Source organism: Pseudophryne corroboree, chromosome 8, assembly GCF_028390025.1.
Source record: "Pseudophryne corroboree isolate aPseCor3 chromosome 8, aPseCor3.hap2, whole genome shotgun sequence".
In the NCBI taxonomy this organism is placed as follows: Eukaryota; Metazoa; Chordata; class Amphibia; order Anura; family Myobatrachidae; genus Pseudophryne; species Pseudophryne corroboree.
In genome coordinates, this window is record NC_086451.1 from 70,692,449 (window position 1) to 70,706,642 (window position 14,194).

The window sequence follows — 14,194 nt, forward strand, 5'->3', positions numbered from 1 at the left end:
AGAGAACCCAGCCTCAGTCCTACTTCCTGATCTGTCAAAAGGAAAAGTAGAAGTTTGGAGAAGTGGAAGTTCGCCGAATTCCACCCACCGCATGACACTAGCCCTATTACCTCTACTAAGGCTTGTAGTAGAGTATGGCTGTGACCGGCCTCCTAGCGGCAATCATCATAAGAATAGTCGATCCTGGTATCCCTCTGTTTCATAGGATCCGGGTTTCAATAACCGCGCCGTTAAAAATAGCCCGTTTCTGGATGTTGGAATGGTCCCTGAGATAGCAGGGCCCCTCTCTGAGATGACCTTAAAGGATCTTCCGTTGGTAACCCACGCAGCGGGCCAATCTGGTGCAATTAGAATCACAGACACTCGCTCTCGTTTCAACTCCTTTTTAGAACCCTGAGAATGAGTTGGAAAGGTGGAAAAACGTAAACACACAATCTCCCCATGTTGAACGAGAATGGATTAGATGTGTGAACATCCCTGATCAACTGGTCTCGAGAGGATGCATTGATTAGCATGTCGCCTAGATAAGGACGAATCGTGACTTTAACCGTCCCGAGTCCGCAAACATGAATGCCATGATCTTCTGTCAAGAGTCTTGGGGCCAGTGATAGACTGAATGGCCAGGCCCTGAATTGGTAGCGATCCCTTAGCAGTGCAAACCTTAAGTAAGCCTGGTGAAGGGCTCAGATTGGGATATGCAGATCTGCATGTTCTAAACTTGCAATGATCGACTGGATTGATTCCAGTTTGAATTTGTAGACACTTAGAGACCAGTTTAAAACTTTCAAATTGAGTATCGGCCGGACTGTCCTGTCTGACTTGGCATCGACAAAAGGATTGGAGTAGAGACCCATTCCTCCTGAGAGGCGACAACCGGGAGAAAGAGCTCTGTTCTTATTCTTTCTGAGGGCACCGAGGCAACTTCAGACTTTCGCCCACCTAGGGGAATACCAGGTGAGCCGTTAGACCGTCCTGTCACGGTCTTGTCAGCAGATTCATCCCACTTTCTGGCTGCCGGTGAGCGGCCTCTACCTCTGCCCCCACGTACTTGTGTATCAAAAACGCTTCCTCGGCTCGCAAGGACTGAGCTCTAAAAAAATTCCCTGCTGTTGCCGAATAACCTCTCCTAACCTTGTAATGGTTCTTGTATAAGGAGTAGACAGACAAGTGGACGCTGTAGCCTGTGAAATCCACTTGTCCAACACTGGACCGAAAAACATCTCGTCCTCAAATGGGGGTATTCTACCGCACCTTGGTGTGAATATCCCTAGAGGCTTGACACAAGTGTGAAGCTGTATCTTGAATGTATTACGCCAGTTGGGTAACTTCTTCCAAGCCATTTTCCCCTTAAATAGCCTGTACTATGCGTCCAGACCATGCTCCCACGGCCTTGTCAACCCACGCACAGACGACCGTAGGTCTTTGTGCTGCACCTGCCACAAAAATTGACGTTAAAGCTGCGTCAACCTCTTAAGGTCGTTATATGAGGTAACGGTAAGATTGTCTTCTTTGACAACCGTCCTAGGAAAACACCCACAAGCGGCAGAAACTCCCATTTATCCATTATACTCTTAGGAAGGGGATAAGTTACTGGAAACCCTTTTTGGAAATAGAAACCGTTAGTCAGGGTGGTTCCAAAACCTCCTCCATTTGAGACTGGAGGGATTTAGGAATTGGAAAACGCTGCTGAACGCGCTTTTGGAATTCGAACAAGTCGAATCTACAGGCTCCTTTACTCATTGTACCTTAAAGTCTAGGATCACAGATTGTTGTGATTGCCTTGTCCACTTCTGGAAATTCTGCGTCTAGGTGAGATTCAATCAACTCACCCATTGTATCAATGAGAAGACCCGCTTCCATCTTGTTTCCGGTACGAGAGGAAGAGGCCCTTTTAACCGCCATGCACATTGTTACCGCTTGTGCGAGAGGCGTTAACCTGATGAGCAAGTCATCCATCGTCTTTGAGAATCCCGCAACACTGATTGTTGCGTGCGGGATTCCGGTTTCCCATCGGAGATTCTATCTACAAGGTTATCCTTGTCCTAGCCGGAGCACTGCTCCCGGGTGGAGCGTCCCTGTCTAAGCAGGAATCGCACACCCCGGGACCGCCTTCCTCGGGCTCGAACCCGTGTGCTGTCTTTGATACATTACGTACAAACATAACAGGTCTCTGTCCCGTTGGAGGTCTTTGCATGAAACCTGTCATGGAAACCCCCTGCCAGGATCTTTCGTGGCGCTTTCACCCTTTAACTAGGAAGAGAAAGGCTATGAGAGATGACGGAAGCAAAGTTATCGGATCCGGCTGGAGTTACTGTTCCCTTCTGTCTTTTTAAAAACTAGAACAGGATAAAAATAAATTTACATAAATAAATAAAAAATAAATAAAGAGAAACACCAGCCGACATGCAACCTATACACCTCAAACCGTAACTCAGCTCCGATGGTAGAGTTTGTATCCGCTTGCTTCCTTGTATTTTCGTTAGGATCTTTATAATAGAAGTCCGTTGAAAATATAAATAGTATGGCAAAATTATATGTTGAAGAGCCTGCATCTAAGGTAACGGAATACCGTAGTAGATGACGGGAACAGTTGTATACTGGATTTATCTGGCTGGATTTTGAGAAAAAATAAATAAATAGTAAGTACACTAAACAACAGCCTCTTTGCAACCCTCGCATACTAAAACTGTGATTCAGTTGTGAGGTCGGGGTTGATATCCAGACGTTCCCTAAATTTTCCTAGGATCTTTGTATTAGAAGTCGCTTGAAAATTATAAAGCATAAAGATGCTTGATTTAAACCATGTTAAACAAATCCTTTGCAGCAGAGACCTAAAATAAAAACTACCAGCAATTACTACATCTTTCTATGTCTAACCTAGGTATAAAAACCCCTCCCTCTGTCCTGTCACTGGCTGAGGGAAATGTTGTCACTATTGGGGGCTGTACTTTTGCTGAAAAGTCACTTGGCGCCTCTTACTGTATGTAAAGATGGGCGCCACTAAAAAATAGTATGTACTTCATTAACAAAACCCCCTGATATGATTTCATAGCCGCCGCTTTTTTTTTTTTTTTTTACCCTGCTATAGCTAGTTCAAGTGTATTGGCCCTTACTGTGCCCCCGTCTCTCTCAGCCCTCCGCTCTCTGTAGCCGCCTGCAGCTGTAGGGAAGAGCGGCTGTGCCTCAGCGAGGTGGTGGGAAGTTCCGGGCGGGAGCGCTTCAGCGGCCGGCGGGACCATCCGAGCGGGCGGCTGTGCATGAGCAAGGCGGGGGGAAGTGCCGAGCGGGCAGCTGCGCGTCAGCGGGCGGGCGGCGGTGAGAGATACAGCCCGCAGTCTCCCCTTGACTTTCTTCCGCGGCCGGCGGGAGTAACAAGCGAGCGCTCTGTGGATAGCGCTGAATGTGAAGCTCCTCCTCCTGTCTTCCTCCCCCTTCAGTGCTGGGGCGGTAAGGTTTGTAAATTAATTAACTATAATAGGGAAACGGGCGGGGGATGCTGCACCCGCCGTGATAGAGCCTCATGTTGTCTGACTAAGGGCCCTGAAATACAACCAGTACTCACTGTCTCTGTGCTCCGGATTGTTGTTTTAGGAAGGGAGAAGCAGATCCCTTTATTGAGATCTTAGTCTCCTTTCAGTAACACCTGCACCTTCCTTTTGTTAGGAAGGATTGGGCTATGTCCACTTAGTTTCTGCCTGCTCCCTCCTTTGCTAGGTGGGATTGGGCTCTTCTTAAAGATTTGTCTTTTAAAACCTGCACCCTCCTTTTAATTAGGAGGAATTGGGCCAGTCATGAATGACTAAAAAAAAAATAATAATAATTTTTAATTAAATAAAGAAAACTGCAAGGAGCAGGAGCTCCCTTCTTGTGCTTGTACCTCCTAGCACAATTTTCTAAACTGAGGGAGGAAGGATGTGAAGGGGGAGGAACCGGCTGTGCACACAATGCTAATTTTAGATTGTGCCACACCTCCGGTTGCATGCTTCACACCCCCTACTGTATAGGACTCCAGTGTCCCCTAGTGGATGAAAGAGAAAAAGCATTGCACAGCGGCAATGCTTTTGTACTTTAGGAGTAGCTCCCTGCCAGCGCAGCTCCTGCGGGCTGGCAGGAGCTACTCGTCGCTGTGAGGGTCTCAGCCGCCGCAGCCCCCCCTCCTCCCCCCCAACGACACGCCTGCGTTGCCCGGGCCACGGCCCCTAAAGGGTGGCCAAGCGCCGCCGACCCCTCCCGCCCAGTGACCGCCTCTGCCTGTCACTGCGGCGCAGGCGCAGTTCAGACCTGATGGGCTGCTGTGCGAAAACGCACAGCAGCAATCAGGTCTGAATTAGGCCCTAGGTTTTTTTGCAGCGAAGGACTTGGTGAAAAGTTACAGATTTAGCAGAACAATCACTGTCTTCTGCCTGTGTAACCTGCAGTTTGTACTTTTTTTCTTAAGTTTGTATCTTTATTCACTTGCAGTGTATTCGACACTAAAGATTAATGTTTTGGGGCCGTTAGTAGCAAAGTCCATGGCACACTAAACAGGGCTGTTTGGCATGTTTTGCGAAGTCGGGGGTCAGTTAATCAAACAGGCAGCGCATGGCCAGGCCGGGAGAAGCAAGGAGAGTATCACCAGACAATGGGAGGAATCCGGTGGGATCTGGATTGATATTTTATTTATAAGACTCTTATGGTATACTATCAAGTGGCACTATGCAGTCATCTGCCTATGCAGAATATAAAGATATTGAGAACTACACAATTTTACAATCACACTGCCAGGAACATTGCACAAACCCCATTGTAGAGTATTCTTATTTTTATTATTTTAATTGCGCCCTCACACTTTACCAATTTTTTGTTCCCAATGTGATATTGTGTCCCCTTCAAACTCGCTGCACCCCAGGTTCTCCCTGCTGCCCACCCATAGCTGTATTTCTATGTAGCCCAATGCGAAGTAAGCTTAGTCTGTGCGAGCGCTGGTTCTGAAGAACATTTTGGTTCATAACCTGCAGTATGTGTTTGAGATAACTGTACACTGGTGTTTGAGATCCTTCCCTTTTGTTGGAATAAACAGCCACTGTTAAGATCAGATGGAACGCCTACCTGCAACTTCTCCATCGCACTCTGCAAGGCTTCATACACCTCTCTAGGGACACTGTCCACACTGATCTCTGCCAACAAAACACAATGGTAACATGTAATACACCGGAACTGGCAACAAACCAAACATAGCTATTATAATGAGTGCCTCCAGAAACAGAGCCGGCAATACTACAGCAATCAGTTGTCTCTCACCCACACCTACAAGAGGAACATTTGTAAAGGAAAATTACATTATAATATTGTACTCCACTCTATCCTAGTTACAGGAGGTAATGAGTAATATAAATGTACTGTTAGGTAAAGTGGTAACCCATAGCAACAAATCAGTCCAGCCGTTGTAAGCTAGACAACAAATGGAAAGGTCTATCTGATAGGTGTGGTTGTTACCCATTTGCTTGTATATAATAATAATATCAATGTCACACGTTGCAATATGGCAACAGGCATTGCTTATTGATGGTGTCCGTTCTTTAGGTCGACAGCACTTAGGTCGACCACTATTGGTCAACATGCATTAGGTCGACATGGTCATTATGTCAACATTGTCACTAGGTCGACACATGAAAAGGTCCACATGAGTTTTTCACTACTTTTTTATTTTATTTTATTTTTTTGAATTTTTCATACTTAATGATCCACGTGGACTACGATTGGGAACAGTAACCTGTGCCGAGCGCAGCGGTAGCAGAGTGAGGCACCTTGCCCCGAAGCTCGCTCGCCATGCAAGGCGACACAGTGCACTAATTGGGGTTCCCAGTCACTTTACAAAGAAAACGACACCATAAAAAAATTTTTAAAAAAAGTGTAAAAAAATATGTCAGCCTTTTTCCATGTCGACTTATTTCAGGTGTCGACCTAGTCACTGTTAACCAATAGTGGTCGACCTAATAACTGTAGACCCAATGATCCACACCCGTTATTAATGCTGTGTACATGTCAGTCCTGTAGTTTTGTACAGTATAGTGGTAGATGTATAAAAGCCTGCTCATTGCTACACCTGCGAGTTTAACTATTTAGCTGCTAGATTTAAAGAGGATGAATAAATAGGATTTTAATACCTACCGGTAAATCCTTTTCTTAGTCCGTAGAGGATGCTGGGGACACTTCAAGAACCATGGGGTATAGACAGGATCCACAGGAGACATGGGCACTTTAAGACTTTCAAAGGGGTGTGAACTGGCTCATCCCTCTATGCCCCTCCTCCAGACTCCAGTTATAGGAACTGTGCCCAGGGAGACGGACATTTAGAGAAAATAAGATTTTACTTACGGGTAAATCTATTTCTCGTAGTCCGTAGAGGATGCTGGGGACTCCGTAAGGACCATGGGGAATAGACGGGCTCCGCAGGAGATGGGGCACTTTAAGAAAGCTTTGGATTCTGGGTGTGCACTGGCTCCTTCCTCTATGTCCCTCCTCCAGACCTCAGTTAGAGAAACTGTGCCCAGAGGAGATGAACAGTACGAGGAAAGGATTTTTGTAAATCTAAGGGCAAGATTCATACCAGCCACACCAATCACACCGTATAACTTGTGATAAACTACCCAGTTAACAGTATGAACAATAACATAGCCTCGGTTCAAACCCGATCAACTATAACATAACCCTTATGTAAGCAATAACTATATACAAGTCTTGCAGAAGAAGTCCGCACTTGGGATGGGCGCCCAGCATCCTCTACGAACTACGAGAAATAGATTTACCGGTAAGTAAAAATAAGAATTTACTCACCGGTAATTCTATTTCTCGTAGTCCGTAGTGGATGCTGGGAACTCCGTAAGGACCATGGGGAATAGCGGGCTCCGAAGGAGGCTGGGCACTCTAGAAAGATTTAGGACTACCTGGTGTGCACTGGCTCCTCCCACTATGACCCTCCTCCAAGCCTCAGTTAGGACACCGTGCCCGGACGAGCAGACATAATAAGGAAGGATTTAGAATCCCGGGTAAGACTCTTACCAGCCACACCAATCACACCGTACAACTCGTGATACTATATCCAGTTTGACAGTATGAAAACAACTGAGCCTCTCAACAGATGGCTCAACAATAACCCTTTTGTTAACAATAACTATTTACAAGTATTGCAAACAATCCGCACTTGGGATGGGCGCCCAGCATCCACTACGGACTACGAGAAATAGAATTACCGGTGAGTAAATTCTTATTTTCTCTAACGTCCTAGTGGATGCTGGGAACTCCGTAAGGACCATGGGGATTATACCAAAGCTCCCAAACGGGCGGGAGAGTGCGGATGACTCTGTAGCACCGAATGAGAGAACTCCAGGTCCTCCTCAGCCAGGGTATCAAATTTGTAGAATTTTGCAAACGTGTTTGCCCCTGACCAAGTAGCTGCTCGGCAAAGTTGTAAAGCCGAGACCCCTCGGGCAGCCGCCCAAGATGAGCCCACCTTCCTTGTGGAATGGGCATTTACAGATTTTGGCTGTGGCATGCCTGCCACAGAATGTGCAAGCTGAATTGTACTACAAATCCAGCGAGCAATAGACTGCTTAGAAGCAGGGGCACCCAGCTTGTTGGGTGCATACAGGATAAACAGCGAGTCAGATTTTCTGACTCCAGCCGTCCTGGAAAAACATATATTTTCAGGGCCCTGACAACGTCTAGCAACTTGGAGTCCTCCAAATCCTTAGTAGCCGCAGGCACCACAATAGGCTGGTTCAGGTGAAACGCTGACACCACCTTAGGGAGAAACTGGGAACGAGTCCTCAATTCTGCCCTATCCATATGGAAAATCAGATAAGGGCTTTTACATGATAAAGCCGCCAATTCTGACACTCGCCTGGCTGAAGCCAAGGCCAATAACATGACCACTTTCCACGTGAGATATTTCAGATCCACGGTTTTTAGTGGCTCAAACCAATGTGATTTTAAGAAACTCAACATCACGTTGAGATCCCAAGGTGCCACAGGAGGCACAAATGGGGGCTGAATATGCAGCACTCCTTTCACAAATGTCTGAACTTCAGGTACTGAAGCTAGTTCTTTTTGAAAGAAAAATCGACAGAGCCGAGATCTGTACTTTAATGGAGCCTAGTTTTAGGCCCATATTCACTCCTGCTTGCAGGAAATGCAGAAATCGACCTAGTTGAAATTCCTCTGTCGGGGCCTTTTTGGCCTCGCACCATGCAACATATTTCCGCCATATGCGGTGATAATGCTTTGCCGTAACATCTTTCCTGGCCTTAATAAGCGTAGGAATGACTTCTTCCGGAATACCCTTTTCCTTTAGGATCCGGTGTTCAACCGCCATGCCGTCAAACGCAGCCGCGGTAAGTCTTGGAACAGACAGGGCCCCTGTTGTAGCAGGTCCTGTCTGAGCGGTAGAGGCCACGGGTCCTCTGAGAGCATCTCTTGACGTTCCGGGTACCACGTTCGTCTTGGCCAATCCGGAACCACGAGAATGGTGTTTACTCCTCGCTTTCTTATTATTCTCAATACCTTTGGTATGAGAGGCAGAGGAGGGAACACATAAACCGACTGGTACACCCACGGTGTCACTAGAGCGTCCACAGCTATCGCCTGAGGGTCCCTTGACCTGGCGCAATATCTTTTTAACTTTTTGTTGAGGCGGGACGCCATCATGTCCACCTGTGGTTTTTCCCAACGGTTTACCAGCATCTGGAAGACTTCTGGATGAAGTCCCCACTCTCCCGGGTGGAGGTCGTGTCTGCTGAGGAAGTCTGCTTCCCAGTTGTCCACTCCCGGAATGAACACTGCTGACAGTGCTAGTACATGATTCTCCGCCCATCGGAGAATTCTTGTGGCTTCCGCCATCGCCATCCTGCTTCTTGTGCCGCCCTGTCGATTTACATGGGCGACTGCCGTGATGTTGTCTGACTGGATCAGCACCGGCTGGTGTAGGAGCAGGGATTTTGCTTGACTTAGGGCATTGTAGATGGCCCTTAGTTCCAGAATATTTATGTGAAGGGAAGTCTCCTGACTCGACCATAGTCCTTGGAAGTTTCTTCCCTGTGTGACTGCCCGCCAGCCTCGAAGGCTGGCATCCGTGGTCACCAGGACCCAGTCCTGTATGCCGAACCTGCGGCCCTCTAGAAGATGGGCACTCTGCAGCCACCACAGTAGCGACACCCTGGTTCTTGGAGACAGGGTTATCAAACGATGCATCTGAAGATGCGATCCGGACCACTGGTCCAATAGGTCCCACTTAAAGATTCTGGCATGGAACCTGCCGAAGGGAATTGCTTCGTAAGAAGCCACCATCTTTCCCAGGACCCGCGTGCAGCGATGCACTGATACCTGTTTTGGTTTCAGGAGGTCTCTGACTAGAGATGACAACTCCCTGGCTTTCTCCTCCGGGAGAAACACCTTTTTCTGGACTGTATCCAGAATCATACCCAGGAACAGTAGTCGTGTCGTCGGAACCAGCTGTGACTTTGGGATATTCAGAATCCAGCCGTGCTGGTGCAGCACCTCCTGTGGAATTGGTAATGGCAATCCTGTACCACAAATCTGAGGTACTCCTGGTGAGGATGGTAAATGGGGACATGCAAGTAAGCATCCTTGATGTCCAGGGATACCATGTAATCCCCCTCGTCCAGGCTTGCAATAACCGCCCTGAGCGATTCCATCTTGAACTTGAATTTCTTTATTTATGTGTTCAAGGATTTCAAATTTAGAATGGGTCTCACCGAACCGTCCGGTTTCGGTACCACAAATAGTGTGGAATAATAACCCTGGCCTTGTTGAAGTAGGGGTACCTTGATTATCACCTGCTGAGAATACAGCTTGTGAATTGCCGTTAGCACCGCCTCCCTGTCTGAGGGAGCAATTGGCAAGGCAGATTTTAGGAATCGGTGGGGTGGGGATGCCTCGAATTCCAGCTTGTACCCCTCAGATACTATTTGCAGGATCCAGGGATCCACCTGTGAGCGAGCCCACTGATCGCTGAAATTTTTGAGGCGACCCCCCACCGTACCTGGCTCCGCCTGTGGAGCCCCACCGTCATGCGGCGGACTTGGAAGAAGAAGCGGGGGAGGACTTTTGCTCCTGGGAACCTGCTGTTTGTTGCAGCCTTTTTCCCCTACCTCTGCCTCTGGACAGAAAAGACCCGCCTTTTCCACGCCTGTTTTTCTGGGTCCGAAAGGACTGAACCTGATAAAACGGCGCCTTCTTAGGCTGTGAGGGGACATGGGGTAAAAATGCTGACTTCCCAGACGTTGCTGTGGAAACTAGGTCCGAGAGACCATACCCAAATAATTCCTCACCCTTATAAGGCAACACTTCCATGTGCTTTTTAGAATCTGCATCTCCTGTCCACTGGCGAGTCCATAAGCCTCTCCTAGCAGAAATGGACAATGCACTTACTTTAGATGCCAGTCGGCAGATTTCCCTCTGTGCATCTCTCATATATAAGACTGAGTCTTTTATATGGTCTATGGTTAACAGGATCGTGTCTCTGTCTAATGTGTCAATATTTTCTGACAGTTTATCTGACCAAGCAGCGGCAGCACTGCACATCCAAGCTGACGCAATAGCTGGCCTAAGTATAATGCCTGTGTGTGTATATATACAGACTTCAGTATCGCCTCAGCAGGTTCCTTGAGGGCGGCCGTATCCTGAGACGGTAGTGCCACCTTTTTAGACAAACGTGTGAGCGCTTTATCCACTCTAGGGGGTGTTTCCCAACGTGACCTATCCTCTGGCGGGAAAGGGAACGCCATTAGTACCTTCTTAGGAATTACCAATTTTTTATCAGGGAAAGCCCACGCTTCTTCACACACTTCATTTAATTCATCTGATGGGGGGAAAACTACGGGTAGTTTTTTCTCTCCAAACATAATACCCTTTTTAGTGGTACCAGTAGTTATATCAGAAATGTTTAACACCTCTTTCATTGCCTCAATCATACAGTGAATGGCCTTAGTGGGCATCAGGTTTGACTCATCGTCGTCGACACTGGCGTCAGTATCAGTGTCGACATCTGGGTCTGCTTGAGGTAGCGGGCGTTTTAGAGCCCCTGACGACCCATGCGACGCCTGGGCAGGCACGAGCTGAGAAGACGGCTGTCCCACATTTGGCATGTCGTCGATTTTCTTATATAGGGAGTCTATACGTGCACTCATTACTTTCCATAAGCCCATCCACTCAGGTGTCTGCCCCGCAGGGGGTGACATCCCTTCTAAAGGCATCTGCTCCGCCTCCACATCATTATCCTCATCAAACATGTCGACACAGCCGTACCGACACACCGCACACACACAAGGAATGCTCCGAATGAGGACAGGACCCACAAAAGCCCTTTGGGGGGACAGAGTGAGAGTATGCCAGCACACACCAGAGCGCTATATAATGCAGGGACTAACTGAGTTATGTCCCCTATAGCTGCTTTTTATATTATATATGTATTGCGCCCAAATTTAGTGCCCCCCCCTCTCTGTTTTTACCCTGTTCTGACGTGTAGACTGCAGGGGAGAGCCAGGGAGCTTCCTTCCAGCGGATCTGTGAAGAAGAAATGGCGCCAGTGTGTCTGAGGGAGATAGCTCCGCCCCTTTTCCGCGGCCTATTCTCCCGCTTTTTTCAGGATTCTGGCAGGGGTATTTACCACATATATAGCCTCTAGGGCTATATATTGTGGTATTTTTGCCAGCCAAGGTGTTTTTATTGCAGCTCAGGGCGCCCCCCCCCAAGCGCCCTGCACCCTCAGTGACCGGAGTGTGAAGTGTGCATGAGAAGCAATGGCGCACAGCTGCAGTGCTGTGCGCTACCTTGGTGAAGACTGATGTCTTCTGCCGCCGTTTTTCCGGACCTCTTCTTGCTTCTGGCTCTGTAAGGGGGACGGCGGCGCGGCTCCGGGACCGAACACAAAGGACTGGGCCTGCGGTCGATCCCTCTGGAGCTAATGGTGTCCAGTAGCCTAAGAAGCCCAATCCGGCTGCAAGCAGGCGAGTTCGCTTCTTCTCCCCTTAGTCCCTCGCTGCAGTGAGCCTGTTGCCAGCAGGTCTCACTGAAAATAAAAAACCTAAAACTATACTTTCTTTCTAAGGGCTCAGGAGAGCCCCTAGTGTGCATCCAACCTCGGCCGGGCACGAAATCTAACTGAGGCTTGGAGGAGGGTCATAGTGGGAGGAGCCAGTGCACACCAGGTAGTCCTAAATCTTTCTAGAGTGCCCAGCCTCCTTCGGAGCCCGCTATTCCCCATGGTCCTTACGGAGTTCCCAGCATCCACTAGGACGTTAGAGAAATCTTATTTTCACTAACGTCCTAGAGGATGCTGGGGACTCCGTAAGAACCATGGGGATTATACCAAAGCTCCCAAACGGGCGGAAGAGTGCGGATGACTCTGCAGCACCGATTGAGCATACAGGAGGTCCTCCTCAGCCAGGGTATCAAAACTTATAGATCTTTGCAAAGGTGTTTGACCCCGACCAAGTAGCAGCTAGGCACAGTTGTAGTGCAGAGACCCCTCGGGCAGCCGCCCAAGAAGAGCCCACCTTCCTAGTGGAATGGGCCTTAACCGATTTAGGCAATGGCAATCCAGCCGAAGAATGCGCCTGCTGAATCGTGTTACAGATCCAGCGAGCAATAGTCTGCTTTGAAGCAGGAGCGCCAACCTTGTTGGCCACATACAGAACAAAAAGAGCTTCGGTCTTCCTGATCCTAGCCGTTCTGGTCACATAAATCTTCAAAGCCCTGACCACATCCAGAGACTCGGAATCCTCCAAGTCCCGTGTAGCCACAGGCACGACAATAGGTTGGTTCATATGAAAAGATGAGACCACCTTGGGCAGAAATTGAGGACGAGTCCTCAACTCTGCCCTATCCACGTGAAAAATCAGGTATGGGCTTTTATATGATAAAGCCGCCAATTCCGAAACCCGCCTTGCAGAAGCTAAGGCCAACAACATGACCACTTTCCAAGTGAGGTATTTCAACTCTACTGTTTTGAGTGGTTCAAACCAAGGTGACTTGAGGAAACTTAATACCACGTTAAGGTCCCAAGGCGCCACCGGAGGTACAAAGGGAGGCTGAATATGCAGCACGCCCTTCACAAAAGTCTGTACTTCAGGAAGAGAAGCCAATTCTCTTTGAAAGAAAATGGATAAGGCCGAAATTTGAACCTTTATGGACCCTAATTTTAGGCCCAAATTCACTCCCGTTTGAAGGAAGTGAAGCAGACGGCCCAACTGGAACTCCTCCGTAGGAGCAGCTCTGGCCTCACACCAAGAAACATATTTTCGCCATATACAGTGATAATGTTTCGACGTCACGTCTTTCCTAGCCTTGATCAGGGTAGGAATGACCTCCTCCGGAATCCCTTTTTCCGCTAGGATCCGGCGTTCAACCGCCATGCCGTCAAACGCAGCCCTAGGTAGGTCATACCTAGGGTAGGAATGACCTCCTCCGGAATCCCTTTTTCCGCTAGGATCCGGCGTTCAACCGCCATGCCGTCAAACGCAGCCGCGGTAAGTCTTGGAACAGACAGGGCCCCTGCTGCAGCAGGTCCTGCCTTAGAGGATGAGGCCACGGATCTTCTGTGAGCAACTCTTGCAGCTCCGGATACCAAGTCCTCCGTGGCCAATCTGGAACAATGAGGATTGTTCTGACCCTGCTTATTCTTATTATTCTCAACACCTTGGGTATGAGAGGAAGAGGAGGAAACACATAGACCGATCTGAACACCCAAGGTGTCACCAGAGCGTCTACCGCTACCGCCTGAGGGTCCCTTGACCTGGCGCAATATCGCTTTAGCTTTTTGTTGAGACGGGACGCCATCATGTCTATTTGAGGCAGCCCCCACCGACCCGTGATCTGTGCGAAGACTTCTTGATGAAGTCCCCACTCTCCCGGATGCAGGTCGTGCCTGCTGAGGAAATCCGCCTCCCAGTTGTCCACCCCCGGGATGAACACTGCTGATAGTGCGCTTACATGGCCTTCCGCCCAGCGTAGAATCCTGGTCGCTTCTGCCATGGCCACTCTGCTTCGCGTTCCGCCTTGGCGGTTTACATGAGCCACTGCCGTGACATTGTCCGACTGAATCAGAACCGTTTTTTCCCGAAGCAATTCCTCCGCTTGACGCAGGGCGTTGTATATGGCCCTCAACTCCAGGACGTTGATGTGGAGACAAGTCTCT

At 48.6% G+C, this 14,194-nt stretch overlaps 1 protein-coding gene across 9 annotated transcripts in view; it reads right to left on the reverse strand.

The window, feature by feature from the left end:
* The window catches only part of GOLGA2 (golgin A2), a 135,737-nt gene that overhangs the window by 21,242 nt on the left and 100,301 nt on the right, over nt 1-14,194 (reverse strand). For all 9 annotated transcript variants that reach the window (XM_063936619.1, XM_063936617.1, XM_063936616.1 and 6 more), the window contains one exon: nt 5,089-5,156. In XM_063936619.1, the coding sequence (XP_063792689.1) occupies nt 5,089-5,156 (68 nt within the window). The remainder of the gene's footprint in view (nt 1-5,088; nt 5,157-14,194) is intronic.